Source organism: Ascaphus truei, chromosome 2, assembly GCF_040206685.1.
Source record: "Ascaphus truei isolate aAscTru1 chromosome 2, aAscTru1.hap1, whole genome shotgun sequence".
In the NCBI taxonomy this organism is placed as follows: Eukaryota; Metazoa; Chordata; class Amphibia; order Anura; family Ascaphidae; genus Ascaphus; species Ascaphus truei.
Genome location: NC_134484.1, coordinates 102,046,559 through 102,071,820, shown reverse-complemented (window position 1 = coordinate 102,071,820; position 25,262 = coordinate 102,046,559). Strand labels below are relative to the sequence as shown.

Here is a 25,262-nt window from a genome sequence, read left to right as displayed (position 1 = left end):
AGGTATCATTGTATATAGCATGCAGGAATGGCCATACTGATGAGATGTTTCATTAGATGTTCCTTGTATTTTATGATGTGTGTAAATAGCGAAATATGGAGAGGATAGTGATTTTTGTAGAGCTTTCAAAGCAATAAAATAATAATTGATGTTTTGATAAATCATTGACGTTGTGGTTTTCCTAATGTGGAGAAGGTGAGTGCCCATATTAAGATTTTCCTTTTTGTTTGTTTTTCAATTTGATAAGGGGAATACAGATGCAGCCACCAGTATTAGAACATTTGCCTGGGTAAAAACTAAGAAATCTCACAGTAAATGCCTCAAGATTTCTGTGAGATTCTTAATGGCCCATCGGATTAACACAGCAGGGGGTCCCTGCAGTCCCATTCAGTTTGATGGGCCATTAAGAATATCACAGAAATGTTGAGGTATGTTGAGGCATTTACTGTGAGATTGCCCCAGATTTTCCAAGGCAAGTGTTCTAATAATGATGGCTGCATCTGTACTGTAGGTGCACTGCCCAGTTATAATGTATTACTTTACATTTGCTCTGTGTACATCCCCCTAGTTTTAAACACCAGAGCCTTTTCTTTAAACAAGAATTATCAAAAGGTTTTCCCTACACCACATTTTTATGGAGAGAATTATCATTAACAGCGCATTATCGTTTTTCTTAGACACACATTTCTGTCCTGAAGCTCCAACTGCCCCTATGTTTGCACTTACTTGTGTCAATGGTACCACCTATGTAAATATTTTTTTAACATTACAGATTTTTCTGTGACTTGCATACAAGGAGCAATTTTGTTCTGCGCGTTGTCTTTGAATCATTATGCAATTGCAGGAGATGGATGTTGGTATGCTTATTCCATTATATCCAATACTTAAGTTGCCTTTAAATAAAATGCTACTGCATCCAATTAATATAAAGGTATTTCAGATCTACTAAACTTGTAATTAGTACTTTACTTGCTATAAGATGAAACATCTCTAATACATTTTGATTACACTTGTGACATCACAATAGCAACCTCTGTGTCCATGAATGTTTTAATGCTTCTTAGGATACCAGGAGAGTTGATGGATAGGGTTTCAATGTAACAAAAAAGTAATATGACCCTATTCGCTCCACTGATTCCCTGCAGCCTAGCTGAGAAAGACTAAAAGCTGGAGCGTTCTTGTTGGGAATATTGTGCCAGGTAAGAATTTTGTCCTATTTCTTCTTTTTTTTTTAATTTAAAAAGATTACCAGATACAACATTTGCAATGTTCAGTTTGTAGACAACAAACTAGCCCCGTGGTTCCCAAATGGAGTTTTCAAGAACCTCCAACAGGTCAGGTTTTAAAGATATCCCTGCTTCAGGACAGGGTATTCAGTCAAAATGATTGAGCCACTTAAAACCTGACCTGTTAGGCGTTCTTGAGGACAGGAGTTAGGAACCTTTGATCTAACCTTTCATGGTCATTATCCTTTAAAAAGATACGGAACACATGTCCACTAATAACAAACTAAACATTTTTTGTTACATAAAAAAAATATTTTATTTGTTCTTCTAATGACTTCCAATATATTGGTATATTCTGCACATCATGTTTGAAATGGTGAAAATCCTTCAGCTGTGTGAATTGTTATTACCAACATTAAGGCAGTGGAGCTGTTGATTGTTCTCTTGAGGTTAAAATAACCAAAGTCTTGCTATGAATATAGGAAAAATGTCTTACAGAACAACAGCACATCGGAAAATCCAAACTGTGTATCGATAGTTTTCAAATTAGCAAAAAATAATTTGATTATTTTCTACAAAGCCATATTACTTGCAGTGTTTATCTGAGGGTTCTCGTGCCCCCGACTGTTCTATGTATCCAGGCAAAACACTTGCACTAGGCATTGAAGTAAAAAAAAAAAAAGTCACACATACTCTATAGGATTTTTTTATTTGGAACAAATTTACAATTGGTTTGCCCCAGAAATCATTTGTGGCCCATTCATTTGAATAGTTACATAGTAGATGAGGTTTAAAAAAATGACTTACAGTATGTCCATCAAGTTCAACCTATTATAGGGACTTAAGGTGTCTTTGAGCAGGAAAAGGTGTCTCATGGAGTAGCACTGCTTAGAAAACTGCTTAACCCTTTTGACTTTGCCTTAAAACATGTACACTTCCATGTACTCCATGTTTCCCTCTGTATGTTCCCAGTACACCAGTTAGACTATAAGTTCTCTGAGACAGGGACTCCTTTTCCCTAATGTTTACTTTTATGTATGATGTGCTTATTTGCATTGTTATTCCCTGTATTGTGTCTTATAATATTTCTGTAAAAGTGCTGCGTTCACTGGCTGACACAAAATAAAACTACTGTGCAGTACAAATATCGTATTGTCATGTTGCCCAATACCAACCTCTGATCAATTATAAATGAGCAGTGACTAGATAATGTTTCTCCCACAGAAGAAAATAGAAGTTGCTGGGCGTTTATAAATTGTACACTCAGATCTTTACACATTGCTCCCACAACATACAGAGCAATGGGGTGCAGACCCCTATGGTACTGAACGAGTTAAAGTAGACAAACGTGTGGCATAATAACGCTACAAATATATACTAAATATTACAGTAGTCACATTTAAAATATGTCTGCAAACTGTATATGACAAATGTCATACAAAAAACCCATATACAATATGCATCGAAGCGTATCTGTTTCTACTCCTGAGGTTCTCCATAGAAAGAGGCTCTGCAAAAGCCTATGTGATGTAAAGTCCTTTATATTCAATAATAGTATTCATGAGAAGAAGTTTGGTGACTTGGCCAAGCTTATTATTGCCTTTCATAAAACAGCAATAAGGAATAGATGTCTTTTTAAACATGTGGGATGGCTGGCTTCAGTAAACACTATTGCTGTTAAGTGACGGCAATGGGGAAGATGCAGCAGAAATTGAATTAATATAAAAACGTTTAAGCTGGGAAACTGATTAATAGAACAGAAACAAGGAAATGAATAGTGAACTGTATCACCTATAATAACGTGTAGAGTTCTCCGTGCTGTGTTTAGGGTCTTCCAGATCTTACTTGCCTTGTAGAGCTTGTTAACCACACAGCAGCATAATTCCTCAAGGTTTCATATAGTGAGCAAAATGGGAACGGCACTGCAGGGAGGGATGCACGACAGCAAATAAATGTGTACGCCAGTTCTGTGGGTTTAATGGGAGCATATAATTATCTTGGCACATCACCTATAACTGTGACTTTAAAATAAGTAAGAAGGAGGAAATCGATTGAAGTCTCCCAGCTGTTCTCGTGATACAAATCTCAAGCAAACAACTGCACCAGATATATCAACGGAAACATAGCATGGTATTTTATTTCTTTAATATATCTGCTGCATATTATTTGCTAATGTTTTGAAGCCGGGGGGGGACATTGACCCATCACCCCCAGTATCTCTTTTGGGAAAGATGTTTTTGGGAAAGAATGGCCATGGCATTGAGCCTAAATGTACAATTATTTGCTGGAGACTCTCCCTAGAGGTGAGCACCTCCACCCTGCCGTGTATGTGGAGTGGGTGAACCCCAGCCCCAGTGCGGCCTGATCACAGCCAAGTGCAGCGCAAGCAGGAATTTCCCATCAGGATTAACACAGCAAGGGTCCCTGTTCTGAATGGGACTCACGCTGTGTTAATCCTACTGGGCCACCACAAGTCTGGAAGAGCTGTGCAGGGAGAGGAGACAGAAGGTGTCCCCCTCCCTGCTTCTGAATGGGACTCACGCTGTGTTAGTCCTACTGGGCCACCACCAGTCTGGAAGAGCTGTGCAGTGAGAGGAGACAGAAGATGTCCCTCTCCTTGCACAGCTTTAACAGGTGACCGCGCTGCTTTTATTTTATTTTTATTACATAGAATTGAAGCAGGGGGCCTCCGGAGCTGAATCGCATTAGTTCCAGGTCCGGGGACCCCCTGCTTCCCGAGGTACAGGCCTTCGTGTCAGTTAAAGGGGGTGTATTAAGGACAAATTAATTAATATACAAATATTATATGCAACAATTGTGAATAAGTGTGAGGCAGTGGTGCAGCTCCCAATAAGACACAGCCCCTGTGTCTGAAACATACAAAAATAACAAATATGGGGCGCAAACAAAACCAAACAAATAGTGAAAAATGTGAGAAAGAGAAATGCCTTACACTAAACAGTAGGTGGAAATCTGGATACTGGAATGAAATCCCTTGAATTAGAGGTAAAAGAGAACAATAGTGTGATACTGTTAAAAATAATTGCATTGAAATTGAACAGATTTGCACTCACAAGCTTAAGTTGATAGAAGTCCATATGATTAATAAGGATATCCTGGCTCATGGACTTTCCTGGTTCCAGGTAGAATCCTCAGTGGTGTGCCGACAGAAGTTGGTGGTAGTTTGAGCGCTTAGCCACTAAGGTAATGAAGTGGGCTTTAAATGCATTTTTCAGGCATCTGATTCATGCTGGGGGTCTCCGGTGCTGATATTAATGGATTTCAGCTCCAGAGACCCCAGCATCAATACGATGCAGGAAAAATGCCTGATTTTTTTGTAAGTGCTGTCTCCCCGCTCATCCGCAGCTTCTCACCACCTCCTTGCCAACTTTTTGTGGCGAGGCGATTTGGAGAGCAAATCTCCATTCTAGAGCGGTGATCAGCTGCAACAAGCTGGTGGGGGCTACTAGAATACAAGGAGTTTGAAAAGCTGGCGGTGAGCGGCGAAAAGTGGCTTATCGCCGAGCGGTTGGCGGCTTTTTTTTTTCCGGGTAAAAAAACAGCGATTTTTGCTCTTATTGACAGCTTATCGGGGCTTACTGAATCGCTGTATGCTTTTTTGGTGATAAGCTGCTTATCGCTGTTTATAGCAGATGGCCCATAGTTAGGATCCCGCAGAGGTGGAGGCGCTGTCACCAGATGGATCAAGTACACCCCAGGCTCCCAGCAGCGGAGGTTCAGGCCTCCTGTGAGCCACAGGTAAGCACCACACACTCAGTAGCCACCACATCACACCATACAGTACTATAAAACGTCGCCATATGAGGCCACCAATGCCCTGTCCAACTCTGCCCAACACCTCATGTCACGTTTCTTTTTGTGCAGTCAGGTCCAGTTTCCATTTTTCACCCCTCCCAAAGCCTTTACATGTTATTAGGTGCTTCCTTTAGCCCTTTTACAAAGACCTAATAGTTTATGTGACAAATAGCATTTCCGAATATTGTTTATTGAAATATATACTGGGACAATACAATTTACACAAGGTGTGTTTATTTAAAAGCCATATTATACGGTAAATAAATGTACAACTGTTAGAATACTAGCTCTTTGGTTGGCTTATACTATGGTTATTAATGGCCTAGGAATGCCTAAAAAAGTTTTTTCAATTCCCATCACAAATAAAATCCCTTCGCTTGGGGACAAAAGCTGCAATCTGCTGGGACATGCTTATGCCTGGAACTCCAATACTGCCTTCTATCTAAAGCAGCTTAGACTTTGCTGTCCTTTTGTGTGAGGTAGCAAATTCAGATTCTTTTACAGGAAAAAATGAAAAGAACAAAGACCATGGAGAGCCACTGAACTAAGCTGTGAGCGGCTGGCAGCAGCTCTCTGTGGCTCTGATCTTGCCTTCACAGAAAACATGTTTCAGGCAACAAATTCAAAGAAGGTTATCAGAGATGAAGTGTACTGTAGCCATTTCTCCACCATCTTTTATTCTGCTCAGTGTTTCAAGGTTGCCGTTTGTCAGCAAAATTCTAATTAAATAAGAAGGTGAAAAGAGAGGTTACATCGCTCTACTTATGTCTTGATAATCACAACATTTATATAATAGTGGGGTGCTACATAGGAATGGAAATAGCTATATACACACACACACTTGTATCAAGAGAGAGACAGAAATCCTATCTGTGGTGCACTCCTTATGCATACCTTCCAGTGAACTTTTTGAAAAAGGAAATTATTCTCTCTGGGCAAAGTAAACATTCTATTTATCTTGGGTCTTAATAAAATGTTGTTTGAAGAGTCTTCATCTGTAAGTATTCCTTGTTAAATCTTTCTTTTCGTCTTTTATCTGTTCCTCTTGATGTCTTCTCTCTTCTTTCTTCAGCCACCGGATGTGACCCTCTGCTCAAACTTCCGGTCTTCTGTGAGATCACTGTTTTTTTATGGCATCACATAGTACAGCAACCAATCAGATTGCTTGCTGCACCATGTGATTGTCGCCTATTATAACATCACTGTTTTGACCAACCAAGCTTCCAGGTATAGCCATGACCTAAACTAACCCAGCATTAAGACCTGCATTAATGGTAACTGTAATGCCAGGCCATCTTAAGTGACGCTTTGTTAGTGAACTTTAAAGATTCCCGTTAGCACATAATGAGACGTTAACTTAACCAGACAACTTAAGTCACTAATGGAGCTCTGTGGATCTGCCCCATAGAAAGGAGGAATTTCATACAAAAAGAAGAATTTATGGCTAATAATAGGTGTGAGGGCTATGCTTAATAGATGCTGGAACAGGCCTGGGGCGCAGGAATCCTCATAGGGCAAATGCAGCAACAACTCAGACAAGGTAAGTATATGAATATACTTGGTGTGCTTCAAAAATCCTCAAAGAGACAAACATACTTTACTGGTTCAAAACAGGTGATTACAATCCTTCACAAATATCTGTGGGTTTCAAGCATGTCAAAGAATTCTGGGGGTGTAGCACAGCTCCAGTAGACTCTCCATTTTATGTGTTCCTGGCTCCTCATAGATCAAACTTCCCTCTGTCCGATGTGCGCACACCAGAAAGGGTTGAGGTGCTTCCATGCGGGTTGTCCGTCATGTTGTGCCTTCCCACAGGTACTCTGAACAGTGATCCAATATCCAATGATATTGGATCCAATATCCAATGAATCCAGTGATCCGAGTTTCACTGCTGATTGCAGCTTCCTCAGGAGCTTGTAAATAGCAGTGTCTCTGCTCAATATTTAAATGCTTAATAACTAAATGAGATGTTCAAGCAGTAAAACATATTATAAACTGCAATATGTGAGTGTATAAAGTATTCAATGTACAAAAAATACAAACCATATAATTATATAGTAGTCTATAAAATACACCATTTAATATAATATAGACAAACTAAAATAGCAGAACATGTGTATATATAGAACAAAATGTATATAAAATAAATAAATGTTATAAGAGAGAGGGGGCTATATAATATAATACCTAAAATCAGTGGTTGAATAAACAGGGAGAAATATATTTTTTAAAAATATAATTGAAAATATTAGACTATAATATCAATAAGACACAATGAAAGATACAAGAAAATCATAAACACTTGGATTAACAGCTGAAAATCAGGATACTTAACATAAAGTGGGTCTAATCCTTAAAAAAAAAAACAATTCAAATCTATCTCCACATTCAAACCCAAGGAGCTTAGTGTTTTCAATTTGTACTGTAGATCAACAGTGTTTCTCTCAGAGAGGATTTGGGTTCTTTCACCACCTCTCCCACAGGCCTCCACGTGGTCAATACCCATGTATAGAAGACTAGCTGGGTCAGAATCGTGTTTAAGTTTATAATGGCGAGACACAGTGTGTGACTCCAGCCCAATATCAATATTGTGTACATGGTCAAGTATCCTCATCCGTAATGGCCTAATGTTCCCACATACTGTACAAACTGTAAATGACAAGGGCACTGTAGCATGTAAACAACATGATCTGTTTTGTCAAGAAGATTTGTTTCGTCAAGAGAGATTCATTTCTTTTTTTAGAAGCTAGAGTTAACTAGAGGTGAAGTGGCCACAAAATGTTTCTCATTGTGATCAAGGGTAGAAAATATCCCTTGTGGCGATTAAAATGTATCTCCTGGCACCTGTGCTTAGCGCTACTCTAACTGACCTATTGATCATCGCCATGAACAGCAACATCACTCTACAGCTTCCATACCCGGTGCTGCTTTGCCGGCATGCTCACTCAGTCACCTCTGCCGCGCTGCTTACTGTGGAGTTAGGGGATAGGAGGAATGGCAGAGGGACTGGGAAGTTGGAGCGCGAGTGGTTAGCTTAGGCTGCGTCCATAGTGCAGGATACGGTGCAAGCTACATAGCTCGCTCTGCAACAAACACTAGGACACCAATGCATATGCACATAGTGCGTGCATTCTACTATGGACGCAGCCTTAGATGCGAAATAGTTCACGTCATAGTGATCCAGAACTCTGCTCGCCCCTGCTCTTATATCACACTTTGGCAGCGGGAGGAGAGTCTGTCTGTGTGTGTCTCAAAGTGTGTTTGTGTCAGATTTCACAGGGTACGTCAGTGTGTCACAGTGCGTGTGTGTATGTGTCTCAGCGTGTCCCACTGCACACATTGACATTGAGCCCCCTCCCACCCTCCCTCGTAGTGTAACACTGGCTCCTAAAAATTTTACGGCTTCCTAAGTAATTTATATTTGTATCCACCTGACTGACATCATTGTGTAATATACAATGTTGACTAAATTCCTAAAATCTGAATATACCATGATTTCAAGAGTTGTTATTAATCAAATTAATCATATCTTATTAATAGAATATGATCCATACTTAGAGAGCAGTGCTCTACCATGAAACACCTTGCAGTAGTGATTCAAAACGCTTTACGGCCCATACATTGGAATTCACTTGAAACCTTACTTCATTCAAAGCCCCCAATATTTGCCTTGATTAAGACTTTATAACCCTGAAATGTTGTTAGTTTGCAGAAAAATATATTTTTTAATATTCAAATTGGCTCAGTTTTGGCATCACAGCAAACAATGTCCCAATAGAGAAGGAGAATGCTTTAAACTTGTGTATCTGACATATGTGTCTCTCTCACTCCCTGCTTCTCTTTGCTATAACTGAGACCTGGCTCACTCAGTCTGACTCTGCTCTGGAAGCTGCCCTCTCCTACGGTGGCCTTTCCTTCTCCCACACTCCGCGCCCTGATGGCAGGGGTGGAGGTGTGGGGCTCCTGCTCTCCTGTCTCTGCCGTTACCGAACTCTTCCTATTCCTCCATCTCTTGCTTTTCCCTCCTTTGAGGTTCACACAGTCCAGATCTTCTCTCCTCTCCCTGTGCACGTGGCGGTCATCTAGCGCCCACCTACCTCTACTCATCCCCCTTCTGCCTTTCTCTCTCACTTTGAATCCTGGCTCTCTTTCTTTCTCTCCTCAGACTCCCCTGTTCTTCTCCTTGGGGACTTCAATTGCTACATTGATGACCCCTCTCTCCCTTGGGCTTCCCGCTTTCTTTCTCTAACCTCTATTTTTGGCCTTCAACAGTGGACTGCAGCCAGCACCCACATGGATGGCCACTACTTAGACCTGGTTTTCACTAAAAACTTCTCTCTCTCTGATTTCTCTATTTCCCCCTTTCTGACCATCATCTCATCTCATTCTCTCGATCTCGCTTCTCCCCTTCTCCACCTCCATCTACTCCCCAGTTCTGCAGAAACCTGCGCTCTATTCACTTACCTGACCTTGAGTCCACTTTACCCTCCTCCCTCTCCTCTCTCAGCTCTGCTACAGACCCAGACAACCTGGTCAGGAACTACAACTCTACCTTGTCCTCCTCTCTTGATCTACATGCCCCGCTTTCTCTCTGCTGCACTCGCCCTTCTAACCCTAGACCCTGGTTAAATTCCCACACGTGCATGCTGCGTTCCTCCACTCGTTCCTCATACTCTCGCAGACTTCCTTCACAACAAATTTATGCTATCCTGTTTCAAATCTGCCCTCTCGCAAGCTAAACAAGCCTACTTTTCTTCACTAATCAACATGCACAAGTCTAACCCATGCCGACTGTTCTCTGTCTTTGATACTCTACTCAAACCACCCTCAGCTGCCTCTCTTTCCTCCATCTCCGCTCAGGACTTTGCTGACTATTTTAAGGAAAAGGTGGAATCCATACGTCAGAACATCCCCTCTGTTTCTTCCTCCCATCCTACACCTCTTCCTAACTATCCACCTGCCTTCCTTGACTCTTTTACCACTGTCTCAGAGGAGGATGTGTCGCTGTTGATCGCCTCTTCTCCCTCTACCACTTGCCCTCTTGACCCCATTCCCTCCCATCTACTAAAACCTCTTGCTCCTACTATAATCCCTACGCTCACACACATTTTTAACTCCTCCCTCTGCTCTGGAACCTTTCCATCCTCCTTCAAACATGCAACAGTCATACCATTACTCAAAAAAGGCAAGCTTGACCCTACCTGTCTTTCTAACTATCGACCTGTCTCCCTCCTGCCTTTTGCCTCTAAACTCCTTGAACGTCATGTATTCTCTTGCTTGCTACACTTTCTCAACACCTATTCTCTCCTAGACCCTCTACAATCTGGCTTCCGCACTGCTCACTCCACGGAAACAGCCCTCACTAAAATAACTGACGACCTCCATGCTGCCAAAGACAGAGGTCATTACACTCTGCTCATATTACTCGACCTCTCTGCAGCATTTGACACCGTGGACCACCCTCTTCTCCTTCACATTCTCCATACACTTGGTATTCGGACAAAGCTCTATCCTGGATCTCATCCTACCTCTCCCATCGTACTTTCAGTGTCTCTTCTGCTAACACCTCCTCCTCTATTGATCTCTCTGTGAGGGTACCCCTGGGCTCTGTCCTGGGACCTCTTCTCTTTTCTCTGTACACACTCTCTCTAGGTGACCTAATAACAGCTTTGGGTTTAATTATCACCTCTATGCTGACGACACACAAATATACTTTTCAACACCCGACCTTACACCTGCTGTACAAACCAAAGTTTCTGAATGTCTCTCTGCTATATCATCCTCGATGGCCCTCCGCCGCCTTAAACTCAACATGGCTAAAACAGAGCTCCTCATCATGGGCGTTCGCATAAATTTTTTCAGGGGGGGGGGCATAATTTTAACGGCCAGTGCCCGGCGTAAAAGTGGTGGTGAGTGCACCGTGGCGAGCGAGCCCGACCAGCATAAGGGGGGTTTTCCCCCCCGAGAAAATTTTGAAAAAAAGTGTGCAAATGGTGCATTTTCAAGCAAATTTGAGAAAGCAGGTTAATAAAGCAATTGTGAAAGTGTAGTTATGACATCAAAAAAGAGCAGCTACTCAGGGTTGCCGGATCTGGTGGGTGCCTGTAGAACTTGCCATGTCACTCTGGCGCTTAAGTGCAGAAAGTCTTCTGCGTCAGGGGGAATTCCGCTTTCTCCTGTGTGAAGCTTGAGAGTCAGATCTGGAAGAAAGCAGTATAGGTTATTTTGGTGTAGGTACAGTATAGGTACATGTATAGGTACAGTTAAGATATATAGGGTAAATAAGATATCCAGAGTGTGAGACAGAGAGAGCGAGATAGGATGACAGAGAGAGTGAGGCAGGGTGACAGAGAGAGCGAGGCAGCATGACAGAGAGAGGGAGTCAGGGTGACAGAGAGAGCGAGGCAGGGTGACAGAGAGAGCGAGGCAGGGTGACAGAGAGAGCGAGGCAGGGTGACAGAGAGAGCGAGGCAGGGTGACAGAGAGAGCGAGGCAGGGTGACAGAGAGAGCGAGGCAGGATGACAGAGAGAGTGAGGCAGGGTGACAGAGAGAGCGAGGCAGCATGACAGAGAGAGGGAGTCAGGGTGACAGAGAGAGCGAGGCAGGGTGACAGAGAGCGCGAGGCAGGGTGACAGAGAGAGCGAGGCAGGGTGACAGAGAGAGCAAGGCAGGGTGACAGAGAGAGCGAGGCAGGGTGACAGAGAGAGCGAGGCAGGGTGACAGAGAGAGCGAGGCAGGGTGACAGAGAGCACGAGGCAGGGTGACAGAGAGTGCAAGGCAGGGTGACAGAGAGAGGGAGACAGGGGGGGAGACCAGGGGAGACATAGGGGGAGGTCCAGGGGAGGCTGTGGGGGGCCAGAGGAGGTCCAGGAGAGGTCGTCGGCGGACCAGGGGAGATCTTGGGGGGACCAGGGGAGGCCGTGGGGGGACCAGGGGAGGTCTTGGGGGGACCAGGGGAGGCCGTGGGGGGACCAGGGGAGGCCATGGGGGGACCAGGGGAGGTCTTGGGGGGACCAGGGGAGGCCGTGGGGGGACCAGGGGAGGCCGTGGGTGGACCAGGGGAGGCCGTGGGGGGACCAGGGGAGGCCGTGGGGGGACCAGGGGAGGCCGTGGGGGGACCAGGGGAGGCCATGGGGAGACCTCTGGAGGCCGTGGGGGGACCTCTGGAGGCTGTGGGGGGACCAGGGGAGGCCGTGGGGGGACCTCTGGAGGCCGTGGGTGGACCTCTGGAGGCCATGGTGGGACCAGGGGAGGTCTTGGGGGGACCAGGGGAGGCCGTGGGGGGACCAGGGGAGGCCGTGGGGGACCAGGGGAGGGCGTGGGGGGACCAGGGGAGGCCGTGGGGGGGACCAGGGGAGACCATGGGGGGACCAGGGGAGACCAGTGAGGGGGCCAAAGGAGGCCAGGGGAGAAGCATGGGAGGACATGGGACATTGCTTACCTGCTCTAGAAGAAATGGCGGCTTCACAGCTCAGAGCCTGGCTGCGAGCCAAAAAAAAAAAATCCTGGCAAAGCGCCAGCCAATCAGGTTGGGGGGGGGGGGAGTCCGGCAGGGGAATTGTTTTTGAGACTTCATTGGGCACGGCCAGGACTGCGAGTGATCCAGGGGGGGGGGGGGGCAAGCGCCCCCCCTTGCCCTCCCTGCGGACGCCCATGCTCCTCATACTTCCTCCCAAACCTAGCCCTACTACCTCCTTCCACATTACTGTTGGAACTACGATCATTCACCCAGTAGCCCAAGCACGCTGCCTAGGGGTCACACTCGACTCCTTTCTCACATTCGCCCCTCACATTCAAAACATTTCTAAAACCTGTCGCTTTTTCCTCCGCAATATAACAAAGATACGCCCTTTCCTCTGTTGCTCGACTGCTAAAACTCTGACTCAGGCCCTCATTCTCTCCCGTCTTGATTACTGTAACCTCCTGCTGTCCGGCCTTCCTGCCTCTCACCTGTCTCCCCTACAATCTATCCTAAATGCTGCTGCCAGAATCACTCTACTCTTTCCTAGATCTGTCTCAGCATCTCCCCTCATGAAATCCTTCTCCTGGCTTCCGATCAAATCCCACATCTCACACTCCATTCTTCTCCTCATTTTTTTTTTTTTTTTAAACATTGTTTTTATTAGTTTTTTGTGCATACACGTCAAAGAATGCAGGATGTTGTCAATTGTATCAGGTATACACCTAACTTACAGGGAAACTTTACAAGTAACGGACGAACATTGGGGGGACCGCAGGACAGGACGCAGACAGACTGACAACATCTAAGGACAAGGAAAAAGAGGGGGAGGGGGGGGTAGGGGTGGGGGGGGAGCGGCCTGGTAGTAGCGCTGATTCCACGTTTCGCCGGGGTCTTTCACCATTGCTGCCTTTGTTCTGCTCCAGTTCGCCTCTCAGAGGAGCTCAGATCCGGAACACATCAGGATTTCATGAGTCGGTGAATCTCTTCACCACTGTACCTCGGGGGGAGCCCTACTGTCCGATCGTCCCGTCCGACTCCCAACCCAACATCCAAGGAGAACCCATCTATCTCTATCAGAGCCATATTGTGGCCTCATTCATCCCCTGAATATCAGTCTGGGCAAGCCATAATGACCATACTTTCTCAAATTTATCGGCTGAGTCGTTAACTAAACTCGTTAACTTCTCCATTCTACAAATGAACCAAATTCTGTTTCTAATTTTATCAATAGACGGAATTGCATTCTGATTCCACAGTGCTGCGGTCTCGCACCTCATAGCGGTAGCAAAATGTGCTATCAGCTTGTTACCCGATCTAGATACCTCGTTTGTAGGTTTACCTAATAAAAATAGCCACGGGTCCAGCTGTATTGTGAGCCCTAAAAAGATCCTCTGCAGCCAATCGCGGATCTGGGTCCAGACCGGCACTAATCTTGGGCAAGACCACAGCATGTGCACCAGATCCCCCTGTTCCCCGCACCGCCTGGGGCAGAGCGGGGAAGCCCCCCGGACAAATTTAGCTAATCTGATTGGGGTGAGATACCACCTTAATAATACCTTATATGAGTTCTCCTTCAATGTCGTGCATATGGAGCTCGAGGCCGCAGCTTTGAACACCGCAGCCCAGTCCTCGTCCTCTAATTGTGTCTGGAGATCCTCTTCCCATTGTGTCATAAAACTGGGTTTGACTGTCCTGTCTGAGTCAGTATTCACCACCTCTCTGTACAACGCAGAGATTAGTCCCTGCGTGTCGGCTCCGCGCACGCAGAGCTGTTCGAATTTGGTCAGCGGTGGTCTCACCGGGTGTGCGTTATAAAATGCCCGGACCTGGAGGTACCTCATAAAATCAGTGTTAGGTACGCCCGTTTCTGACTGTAATAGTTCAAAAGATTTGATCTTGCCTTTAACCTCCAGGTCCTTCAACCGACTAATCCCTAATTGCCGCCAGCGCGGGAAGCATTTTTCCGCCAGCCCAGGAGCAAAGTCCGGATTGCCAAATAAAGGAGCCATCAGTGTGTGTTTGGAGGTCAGAGAGCAGCTACTTTTAGAAGCCTCCCAGACCGAGAGTGAGTTGAGCACAGAGGATAGTGGGATGAGCTTATCCTTCACCCGTGTCCTCGGGTACCAGATTAGGTCCCTGAGCTCAAGCGGGGCGCACACCTCCTTCTCCAGTGCCACCCACCTCCTGAGCCCCGGGTCCCCATGCCACTGCGTGATTTGACACAATTGTGCCGCTTTATAGTAGGATAAGACGCTCGGGACTGCCAGGCCACCAGCTTCCTTGGATTTTTGCATAATTTTCCCTTTAATCCGTGGTTTTTTATCTTTCCAAATAAATTGGGAAATAGCCTTTTGGAGCCCTGCAATGTCTGCTCTAACCACGGCAACCGGGAGAGTTTGGAACAGGTATAGAATTCGGGGAAGGATGTTCATCTTGACACTATAGATCCTCCCCAACCAAGAAATACCATATGCCTTCCATTCCTGCAGCTCTTTTTTGAGAGTCCTCAGCAGTCTGGGATAGTTCGCCGAATATAAGGAGCTCGCCTTTTTTGTGATCTGCACTCCTAGGTATTTCATGGCGGATGGACGCCATCTGAACTCAAAGTTGAGTTCTATCAACTTCTCCATTTCTCTTGGCAGGTGTAGGCTTAAGGCCTCTGATTTAGTTTGATTTATTTTGAAGCCAGAGATCTGGGCAAAACGCTCTAGAAGCTCGAACAGATTAGGCAGCGAGATAAGCGGCTTGGCAAGGGTTAGAATGATATCATCCGCGTACAGAGCCACTTTGTGCTCCTGCGAATGGATCTGTACCCCAGCGATATCAGCGTTACTCCGAATTTATGCTGCGAGTGGTTCGATGCATAAGGCGAATAGCAGGGGCGAAAGCGGACATCCCTGCCTCGTCCCACTTTTAATTGGGAATAGTTCCGAGGGGAATCCCTGGTGAACTACTCTGGCTGATGGTGCCGTATATAGTGCTTTGACAGCCTGTTGGAATTTGCCTCCAAACCCAAATGCGCCAAGCGTGGACTCCAGGTATGGCCAATCAATCCTGTCAAAGGCCTTTTCCGCGTCTAAGCTTAGGGCCACACCCCGAATCTCGTTGGCTCCCATGAAATCTATTATATCAACAATTCTTCTAGTGTTGTCGGCCGCTTGTCTACAGTACCGACACACTTTATTGCAGTGTGGTCGGTACCGCAAGCCGGGAGATTTCCCGGCTTGCTAGTGGCCGCCCCTCGGCGTGCCTTCGGGAGCGTGCGCCCCCTGCACGCGCGTCCAGGGGCTCCCCGAGGGAGCCCTGGTGTCCCGCGATCGCGGGACAGCGGCAGGGGGTTCCGGGGGACCCGGCGGACCCGGCAGCGGTAGGGAGAGCGCCCCGATCGGAGGGCGCTCTTCCGCTGCTTCGGCGCGCGCCCGTCACACTCGGGCGCGCGCCAGGCTACTGCTGCGGCCAAGAACGGGCAAATGCTCGAATAAACTTGGCCGCAGCAGTACCTCTAATGAAGCCAACTTGATCCGGGTGGATGAGCCCCGGCAGGATTACATTTAATCTATTGGCCAGCAATTTAGCGTAGATTTTTACATCTGTGTTAATTAATGATATTGGCCGGTAACTTTGGCAGCTAGTGGGATCCTTGTCCTCTTTATGAATTACCGAGATTGACGCCTGGAGCATCTGTCCCGGAAAGGGCTCTCCTGCTAATACTCCATTAAACAGCTGGAGCATGTGTGGAGCTAAGACTCCGATAAATTTTTTGTAATACAGATTGGAGAACCCATCCGGGCCTGGGGCTTTTGATGCTTTTAAGTTTTTTACAACCGCCTCTAGTTCTTCCCTTGTGAAGTCTCGTTGCAGAGCCTCTCGCTCCTTTCTGTTTACTTGTGGCAAGGCTGCGTCTGCTAGGAATTTCTGTAGATTACTACTTGTCCTAGCATTGTGAACTACCTTCTCTCCATTATACAGCTGTTCGTAGAATTTCGCAAACTCCCCTACTATGACTTTAGGGTTTGAGGAACTCTGGCCTCCTGCGGTCGTAATAGAATGAATGTTAAAATTTGGTTTCCTATTACGGAGTCTGGTGGCTAGCATAGTGTCCGGTTTGTTAGCTTTCTCATAGAACTTCCTCTGTGTCCAACTCATGTCTTTCTCCGCTCGGGAAGTAAGGAGGAGGTTTAGCTGAATTCTAACATCCTTCAACTCCCTCAGATCAACATCTCTACCTATCTGGTTATGTAGAGTAGAGAGCTCATGTAACCTGTGATAAAGCTGGGCTAATTTGGCTTCCTTTTTCTTTTTCCTATTTGCCGCTATACCGATTAAAACCCCCCTAATCGTGGCCTTATGAGCCTCCCATAACAGTGATTGGGATTCTACACTGCCACTATTTATCCGGAAATACTCTGATATTTCAGATTTCACTTTGTTTTGGGTCTCCGGGATTTTGATTATTGATTCATTTAGCTTCCAGTTTGCTCCCGGGCTGGCATTACTCAATTGGGTGCATCTTAGCTCTACCGATGCATGGTCCGACCAAGTAATATCATGTATGCTTGTGTCGGAAATTTGTGGGACCATTCTGCCCGATACAAAGAAGTGGTCAATCCTACTGTAGCTGTCATGTGGGTGGGAGTAGAACGAATAACTGCGGTCTCCCTGGTGCTGCTCTCTCCATATGTCCACCAGGCTAGTCTGTTTAAGGCCTTTCAGTAATGAGCTATTCCCTTCTTTCTTATTATTTTTTTGGGACGTAGATCTGTCTACCTTTGCATTCATGACTGTGTTAAAGTCGCCCCCTAGAATTATTTGTCCCTCAGCCCATACCTGCAGCTTCTGGAAGAATGTGTTGTAGAAGTCTAGCTGACCTTCGTTTGGAGCGTATATACACGCTAATGTCATTCTGACCTGCTTAAGGAGCCCGACCAGCACCAGATACCTTCCCTTTGGGTCCCTTTTAATCTTTTCAACCTGGAAGGGGGTGTGATTTTGGAATAGGATAGCTACACCTTTCTTTTTCTCTGCCCCTGATGCTAAAAAGAACTTACGAAAGCTAGAGTCAAGAAATTTCGGATTATTACGCGAGCTGAAGTGAGTCTCCTGTAGGAAGACCACGTCAGCCCCTCTCCTCTTGAATTCAGTGAAAGCGACTCTCCGCTTACGTGGACTGTTGAGCCCTTTGGCGTTTTGCGAGATGAAAATTACCTCCATTTTATGTAGTAGTGTCTGTGTGGACCTAGAATGTAAGCCGGTCTGATCTTACCCCTGACCCTGGACATGTTCTGTTCATGGACTCTGTGGTGTAGACTCCAGAAGCGCCTATTCAACCCACCGCCTGTTGGGACTGGAGAAGGAAAGGGAAAAAACATGAGGGGGGAATACACACATAAAACACCTAAATACATCATGAGAACCGTATTGGTCTGAAAAGACCTCGGGTTCAATGCCCGGAGGAGAGATTTTCTCCCTGGACCCTCCTCCCCCTTGGTCCCTCTCTGTGGCTTCCAGAACTCGCCACAGATCTCTGGGTCAGAACCAGGTAGGTGGGATATGACCCCCCTCCTGGCGAAGACGCACATGCCTGCAGGAAGAGTGGTGGCTGCCCCCCTCCCCGCCGGCCGCTCTGTGCGTTACAAAACCTAACAACTAACTTCTCTTCTATCTATTTTATTAACTCTTATTAATCCAAACTTAAGCGTTTAACTACCTTGAGCTCGAATCATGAGCTCTTCCCTTTTATCTAAAACTGTAACTACAACTTCCCACCCTGTTCTTTGCCTGCCCTTTTAACCGCTGACCGTTTCTACCTCCCCTCATGCATTCCTCCCTGCTTCCGGGCTCGGGTGCTCTCCCTCTCCCCCCCTCCCTCTAGGATCCTGCCGGGTCCCTCGTTGCCGCATTTCTGTTATCTCTCCTGGGAGACCTCCGCTTGCGCCGCTCCAGTACCCCTATGTTCTCACTCATGTTCTTTTGTCCGCTATCTACTCTATGCTATACTTACTCTGTACATGATACTTTGCCCCTGTACTCTGCTTTGTTTATGGCTATTAGGCTTGTCTATGCTGTCTTCCCCCCTTTGTCTCCTGTCCCTGATGGGGGCCTGTGCTACCTCTTCCCCCCCCCTCCCCCCTCCCGCCCGGGCATGTCCCCTCCTCGAGCGGCCAGGCAACCTCCTTCTGCACCGCTGAGTCTTTTCTGCGGGACTCCGCCTGTCCTGTGATCGCCTCCCCGGCGGAGGAGCTCGCGTGCCCCCGCCAGAGGAGATCGCTGTACTCCCAGCCGGTCGCCTCGCATCTGACGTCATCCTGGCGTCCGCCCGGGCTCTTCGCCGCGCCTCTCCTCCAACTCTCGTGATAGCGGGATCCATGACATCACCGGTGTGGGCGTGTTGATCTCATTCTGCGGTGGACTGCCGAGACGAGAGGGCTGGATCGGGGGAGGCTCCCTGGGCGGGTCCATCCGGCAGAGCAGATCTTCCCGCCGAAACCCCCGCCGCCATTGGAGATCTCGCGCCCTTCCGTCCTTCTTCCTCACCATTAGGTGCATATCCGCCATTTTGGGGACCCATGCGCTGCGGCCATCTGCTGAATGCCGTCATCTTTGGACTCGGGACAACTCCGGAACCTCGGCAGTCTCACGGTAGGGGGATGTCTGGTGTAGCCTGTGTGGCAGGGTGTGTTTAAACTGCGCAACGGGCGCAACTGCAGCTCTTGAACTTTATAGAGTCTCTCCTTTACGGGCTTTTCCCTCTGCCCCCCTCCTTGCTGATTCTCCTCTCCGGCGTGGGAGAGGTGCCCTGCTTTCCTGTCGGGGAGTCCGTCCTCTTCCCCTGCTGGGCTCCCTCCGCTCCATTGTCCTGTGGTCCCCGCACACCCAGTTTTTTAAGGAAGGCTGCCCCTTCTGAGGGGTGCTTGAGCACCTGCGGTCTGCCGTTTTTGATGGCTACTAGGGCGAATGGGAATGCCCAACGGTAGCGCACCTCATTGTCCCTTAGGGCCTTAGTTATGTGCCCCACAGCTCTCCGTCTGGCCAGTGTCAGCGGGGACAGATCCTGGAAGATCAACAGGGTAATCCCCTCGAAGGTAATGTGTGGGGTGGCACGGGCTATTCTGCTCACCTCTTCTTTGACAGAGAAGTAGTGGAGCCGGAGGATCACATCCCTAGGGGGGTTGGAGGGCACGGGTCTGGATCGTAAGGCCCTATGGCATCTGTCCATCCTAAAGTCTGAGGCCGGGCTGCCTGGTAATATTGAGGCCATCCAGCGGGAGAGTAAAGCTTCTGGGTCCAGAATTTCTTCTGGGATCCCCCTCACTCTGAGGTTATTTCTTCGATCTCTATTCTCCCCGTCCTCTTGTCTGGCTTCCAACTCTGCCACTCTCTGTTCCAACGCTTGTACCCGGGAGTTTGTCTCCTTGTGGGCAGTTGAGCTAACGTCCATGCGCTCCTCCAGGTCGTTGGTCCTCGTCCCTATCTGTACCAGATCATGTCTGAGCCCCTCCACCTCTCCTCTGAAGAAAGATTTGAGATCAATTAATAGTCTTGATATTTCTTTTTTGATGACTTTTGTTTGTTCTGCAGCCGCTCTGGAGCCCTCTGCATCCTGGGCTGAGTCTGAGTCAGATACTGCTGACATCTCTGCAGTCCCTGCCTTGCTTTGGCCGGTGAAGTAGGCCCTGACATCTGACTTTCGTCGAGTCTTTTGTCTTGTAGCTGCCATCCTTTTTTGGGGTTTATTATCTTAACTGGGAAGGGTTTAGGCAGCCGTCGCTATGTTTTTTTTCTCAAAAATGCTGGTTTTGCTATTGTTTAATTGCTTTATTGTGCCGGCGGTTGGAGGAGCTGTGTGTCTATGCAGCCATCCTCAACCAGCCGCGCATGCGCATCCTTTTCTCTTCTCCTCACTTTTAAAGCTTTACATTCTTCTGCCCCTCCTTACATCTCATCCCTAATTTCTCGGTATGCACCATCCAGACTCTTGCGTTCTTCTCAAGGATGTCTTCTTTCTACCCCCTTTGTATCTAAAGCCCTCTCCCGCCTTAAACCTTTTTCACTGACTGCCCCACACCTCTGGGATGCCCTTCCCCTCAGTACCCGACTAGCACCCTCTCTATCCACCTTTAAGACCCACCTTAAGACACACTTGCTTAAAGAAGCATATGAATAGCACTGTGGATATTCTAAACACGATACATAATGCTTGGCCCCCTGCAGACGCACTTACCAGAACTGTGAAGCGCTATGTACACTAATGGCGGTATATAAATAAAGACATACAATACAATACAAAGTCAGTTCATTGTTCCTGTAGGAAGAAAGCTATCTTCTATTAAGAGACTTTGTGGTTCTGTAGAGTTTCTGTAGATATCTCTCCCCAGTATTTCATTATTCCATTTTTTTCACATTAAAAGCTTCTTAGTCCACACCTGCCATAGTCCAGAGTGAACCATAGGGTAGGTTGTGTATTTTTTTTTTCAATCTGTTGACGAAAGTCAACAATTACAGTAAGTCACCTCGCTCTACATGCAGAGAAATCATCAGCAATGATTCACCTCTACTTCCGGCACGGTTTTCTTAAACTATCCATAAAACCGATGGTGCAATGTTTATGTATATATAAAATGTTTTACCAGGAAGTAATACATTGAGTTACCTCTCGTTTTCAAGTATGTCCTGGGCACAGTTCCGATAACAATGCATGGTTAAATTAAATGAACAGGGTTATACATTATATTTACAGACATTTTATGAACAGTTAAAGATAATATATGTTATGGGCATATGTAACAGTTACAGACCAGACTAAAATGTAAGATAGCTTTAGTTTGGAAAGAACTTAGACTGGTGGCGGCAGTGAGAGTCTCAGCTAGATTGTTCCAGTTGTGAGGTGCACAGTAAGAGGAGGAGTGGCCGGATACTTGGTTGAATCTTGGGACAGATCTCAGGTAATAAGTGCTGTGTGTGGGATGGGTGAGGAGCTTGTTCAGATAGGTAGGTAATTTGCCCAGAAAGTATTTGAAGGCAAAACAGGAAAAATGAACTTTGCGCATAGACTCAAGTGATAACCAATCTAGTTCTTTGAGCATTTCGCAGTGGTGTGTGTAGTAGTTACATTACAGGACAAAGTTGCATATTGTGTTGTAGAGGGTGTCTAGTTTGCTAAGGTGAGTTTTGGGTGCTGTACCATATTCTATGTCCCCATAGTGTATAATTGGCATTAGCATCTTCTGATTGATTCGCTCTTGGACCAGCGGACTTAGGAAGGATTTGTTCCTTTAATGTACGTTTGGCATAGCTTTTGGATGTCAGGGTATCAATGTACAACCCAAATTTTAAATGGGAGTCAAACCATATGCCCAAATGTAATGCTAGTGACAGGGGCAAGGATGGTATTAGAGTTTGTCCTGATCTGAAGCTCCATCATTGGTAGCTTTAGAAATGTTGCCTTGGTCCCAAATACCATTGTTACAGTCTTGTCAGTGTTTACAAACAGTTTGTTTGGGGAAATCCATTTTTCAAATTTTGAAAAATCAGATTGAAGCATGTTTCCAAGGTCAGAGAGGCTAGGGCTGTGTGCATACAGTATAAGATTGTGTCATCCGCATACATGTGCATTGAAGCTCCCTTACAAGCTGTAGTTAGATCATTAATAAAGACTGAAAAGAGTAGGGGCCCCAGAACAGAGCCTTATGGGACACCACAGGGGACATTCAAGGTGTTGGAGTTAGTGCAAGAGATAGACACATGTTGGGATCTACCTGATAGGTAGGAATGAAACTAATTTAAAGCATGTTCCTCTATTCCAGAGCATTGGAGCTTATTTAACAAGATAACATGATCATGTTAGATCTTTTTTGTCTACCACGTTAATTTTTTTATTTACGTAGGTTTGCTTTTCAGAATAGGAAATGGCTATCATACAAAATAACCTTCAAAAGATCTAATATCAATTTCTTCATATCCTCAGAAAAATCCATGTCAGCAAAAATATAATCCATTTTGTGAATACCTTCATCATCCAGTTTTCTGTATCTCTTCTGTTATCAGGATATCAGCATTCTGTAGGTTTTAATGTGTGGGTGAAACCATGAAGACAATACTAGTAAGAGATGACAAGATATGTGGAGAAATGAGAACTCTATCCAGATTCGATTAAGGTGTAAATAGGATTGTACTGTAGGTACCAGACAAATATGTTAATGGACTGCAGTAGAGGCGACAATTGAAAATAAGTTTAAGGTGGTTGGGGCTCTGGAGAACAAAATGAAGGACAGAACAAGTTGCATGAGTCATACCCAGATCCTACATTAACTGCTATTGATTTGCATGTCAGATCAGGGTGCAATACCCTGCATTACAGTTTACTGAATCCAAGCCATACACTGTATATCATACGTTGTTCTTAGAAATGAATTAGTGTTTGTTATTGTGAAGGTGGGTGTGATCTGTCCTGTCCTATTCCAGCTTTTTAGAATTCTAAGAAGATGGCTGAACACAGACAACGTTCTTTGTCAACTTCAGGTGAAGCTTTATATCAAACTCTTGGTCTAGAAAAAGGAGCAACTCATGATGAAATTAAAAAATCTTACAGGTATGTACTGTATCTTCCCGTCCCTTCAAATTCTGATGATGCCATTGGACAGAAGTGATACTGATGTTTAAAATGTAGACTTGATATCATGTGTAGTTCTGAAAGCTCTTACTGTATTTCTACACTTCTTCAATTAAAAAAAAAATGTATTTCCAATGCAAGATAAATGTAACTTTTTTCTTTAAAAAAAAAATCAACCTGGAGATGACTCAGTTTGATACCTGGGGCAACAATTTGGAAATGGTCTGACATTACCATAAATGTGCCTATTTATTGAAAACTCTGATAATATGTGCTTTATGAGAGAGAATTATATGAATGGCTTCTTTCCAGCACTGCTTACAAATGGTTAAAAAAGCAGAGGCAAAGAATAACCCAACACTCGGCACACAGAGACACTATATAGTATACTGTATATAAATATTTACCTAACTAACAAATACCAACAATTAACAGCAACCCTGAATGGGTTACAAGGAAGCCAGAGATGGCATATGTAGCTTAAATGGGAAACTGTAGCAGCAACTAAGTTATTAAATGATCAGTCTGTTCATTAAGTTTAACCACTGTGGCTGTCAGGAAACGAATTACTAATGAATGCCTATTTTAGCACGAGTCATATTTAATTACAGATAGCTTCATAGGGATTATTTTGGCTTGTCTATATTTATTGTAAGAACTTGTGTGGCCTAAGAAAAGATAATGAAGACAGATTTTAATTGAAATATTCTCTATGATTATTATAATTTCTTAATTTGCCAAAAATGTTGTCATTTCATATCCTATTGTAACACCCCTATCCCACCCCAGCATGACCGATAGAGTGTATAGGGAAAAGGGAGTGTTGGTAACAGTATCTGTAGCTTTAAACAGTTTTGGGACCTGCTTACATTGATGTCAGTGCTCAGCGACTCACCTGATGTTGTCAACAGGACAGGTTTTAGGATCCTCTCAGAGCAGCTGGATCCGTGCTGGCTTGTATGAGGAGTGGGGATGAATAAAGAGGGCACAAGGAACTTTTAACTTGGATTTATTAGAACAGCAAACTTAGGCTGTGTTTTATAGTGGCCGCGCGCACACGACGGAGCGAGTGACGCAACATGCACAATGCAATTACAATGTCACGCGCGGTGGGGATGCGTGGAGGAGGCATGGCCGTGAGGTCACGTGAGCGGTTCAACCCCATTCGCTGAACCGCGCACGTGGCCCGGCCGTGGCACGGCAAACACAGACTTGCTTGCCTGGCTGAGAATTGCGGTGGCGCTTTGTCGAGCGTTCTATGGGCGGCCTCATAGAGAAGAGGTCTGCAGACCCACGCGTCATCACTGACACGATAATCGCAGCCTTAGGCATCACAAACAGAACTGGTTTTCAGCACTCTAGGACTCTGGAGTCCAGTTTCCTCTTACTATGAGATTTGTAGTGCTCACTCTCCCTGAGAGCCTCTTGCCGGCCCAGGACAGATCAGGGAATTACCCATTGAAACTCCTAGCAGACCCCTCTAGGACTTTCCTCTTGAAACCCCTAAGATGGGGATCTACTCCCTACTGTAGAGTAGGCTTACTGGATCACTGTTCCATAACGCCCGGCCCCCCTCCCCCACCATCCCCTTACATGGGGAACTTTGCCCTAGCAAAGGTTAGAAGAGCCTGGAGACCTCCCAGGAATCCTCCTAGATGGTACAGGTATCTTCCTGATAATTGGGGTCTTCCCTGATGTTAATGAGATCCTTCCTGGGGTCTGAATACAAAATGGTGGATCCCCTCCTTTTATACCCAGGGTCGTGGCCAACATTTTGCCCCATTATCTGGGCAGAATAAATGTTGCAACCTGGTCACACCATATACAGATGCAGCCACCAAGATTCAACCACATCTCGAGATAAAAACCGCAAAATGCCACAATACCTCGCGAGGTGGACCGCAGCAGACTAATGGCCCAGCAGACTAACACAGCGGAGGTCCCTGCTGTGTGAATCCTACTGGGTTCTACCTGTCTGTAAGAGGCGCGCAGTAAGAGAGAGACTGAATCAGTCACTCTACTTGCACGCCTCTAACAGGCAATCATGGGGGTTTTATTTAATTTTAATATTACAGTATTGTAGCAGGGGGTCTCCGGAGCGGAACCACATTGATTTCAGGTCCAGGGACCCCCTACTTCCTGAGTTAC

The 25,262-nt window shown here is 45.9% G+C and overlaps 1 protein-coding gene across 1 annotated transcript in view; it reads left to right on the top strand.

Moving 5' to 3' along the window:
* Window positions 1–22,980: 22,980 nt before the first annotated feature.
* The window catches only part of DNAJC5B (DnaJ heat shock protein family (Hsp40) member C5 beta), a 66,689-nt gene continuing 64,407 nt past the window's right edge, over window positions 22,981–25,262 (top strand). Inside the window, exon 1 of the mRNA XM_075584018.1 lies at window positions 22,981–23,093. Within this exon, the coding sequence (XP_075440133.1) occupies window positions 22,987–23,093 (107 nt within the window). The 5' untranslated portion in view covers window positions 22,981–22,986. The remainder of the gene's footprint in view (window positions 23,094–25,262) is intronic.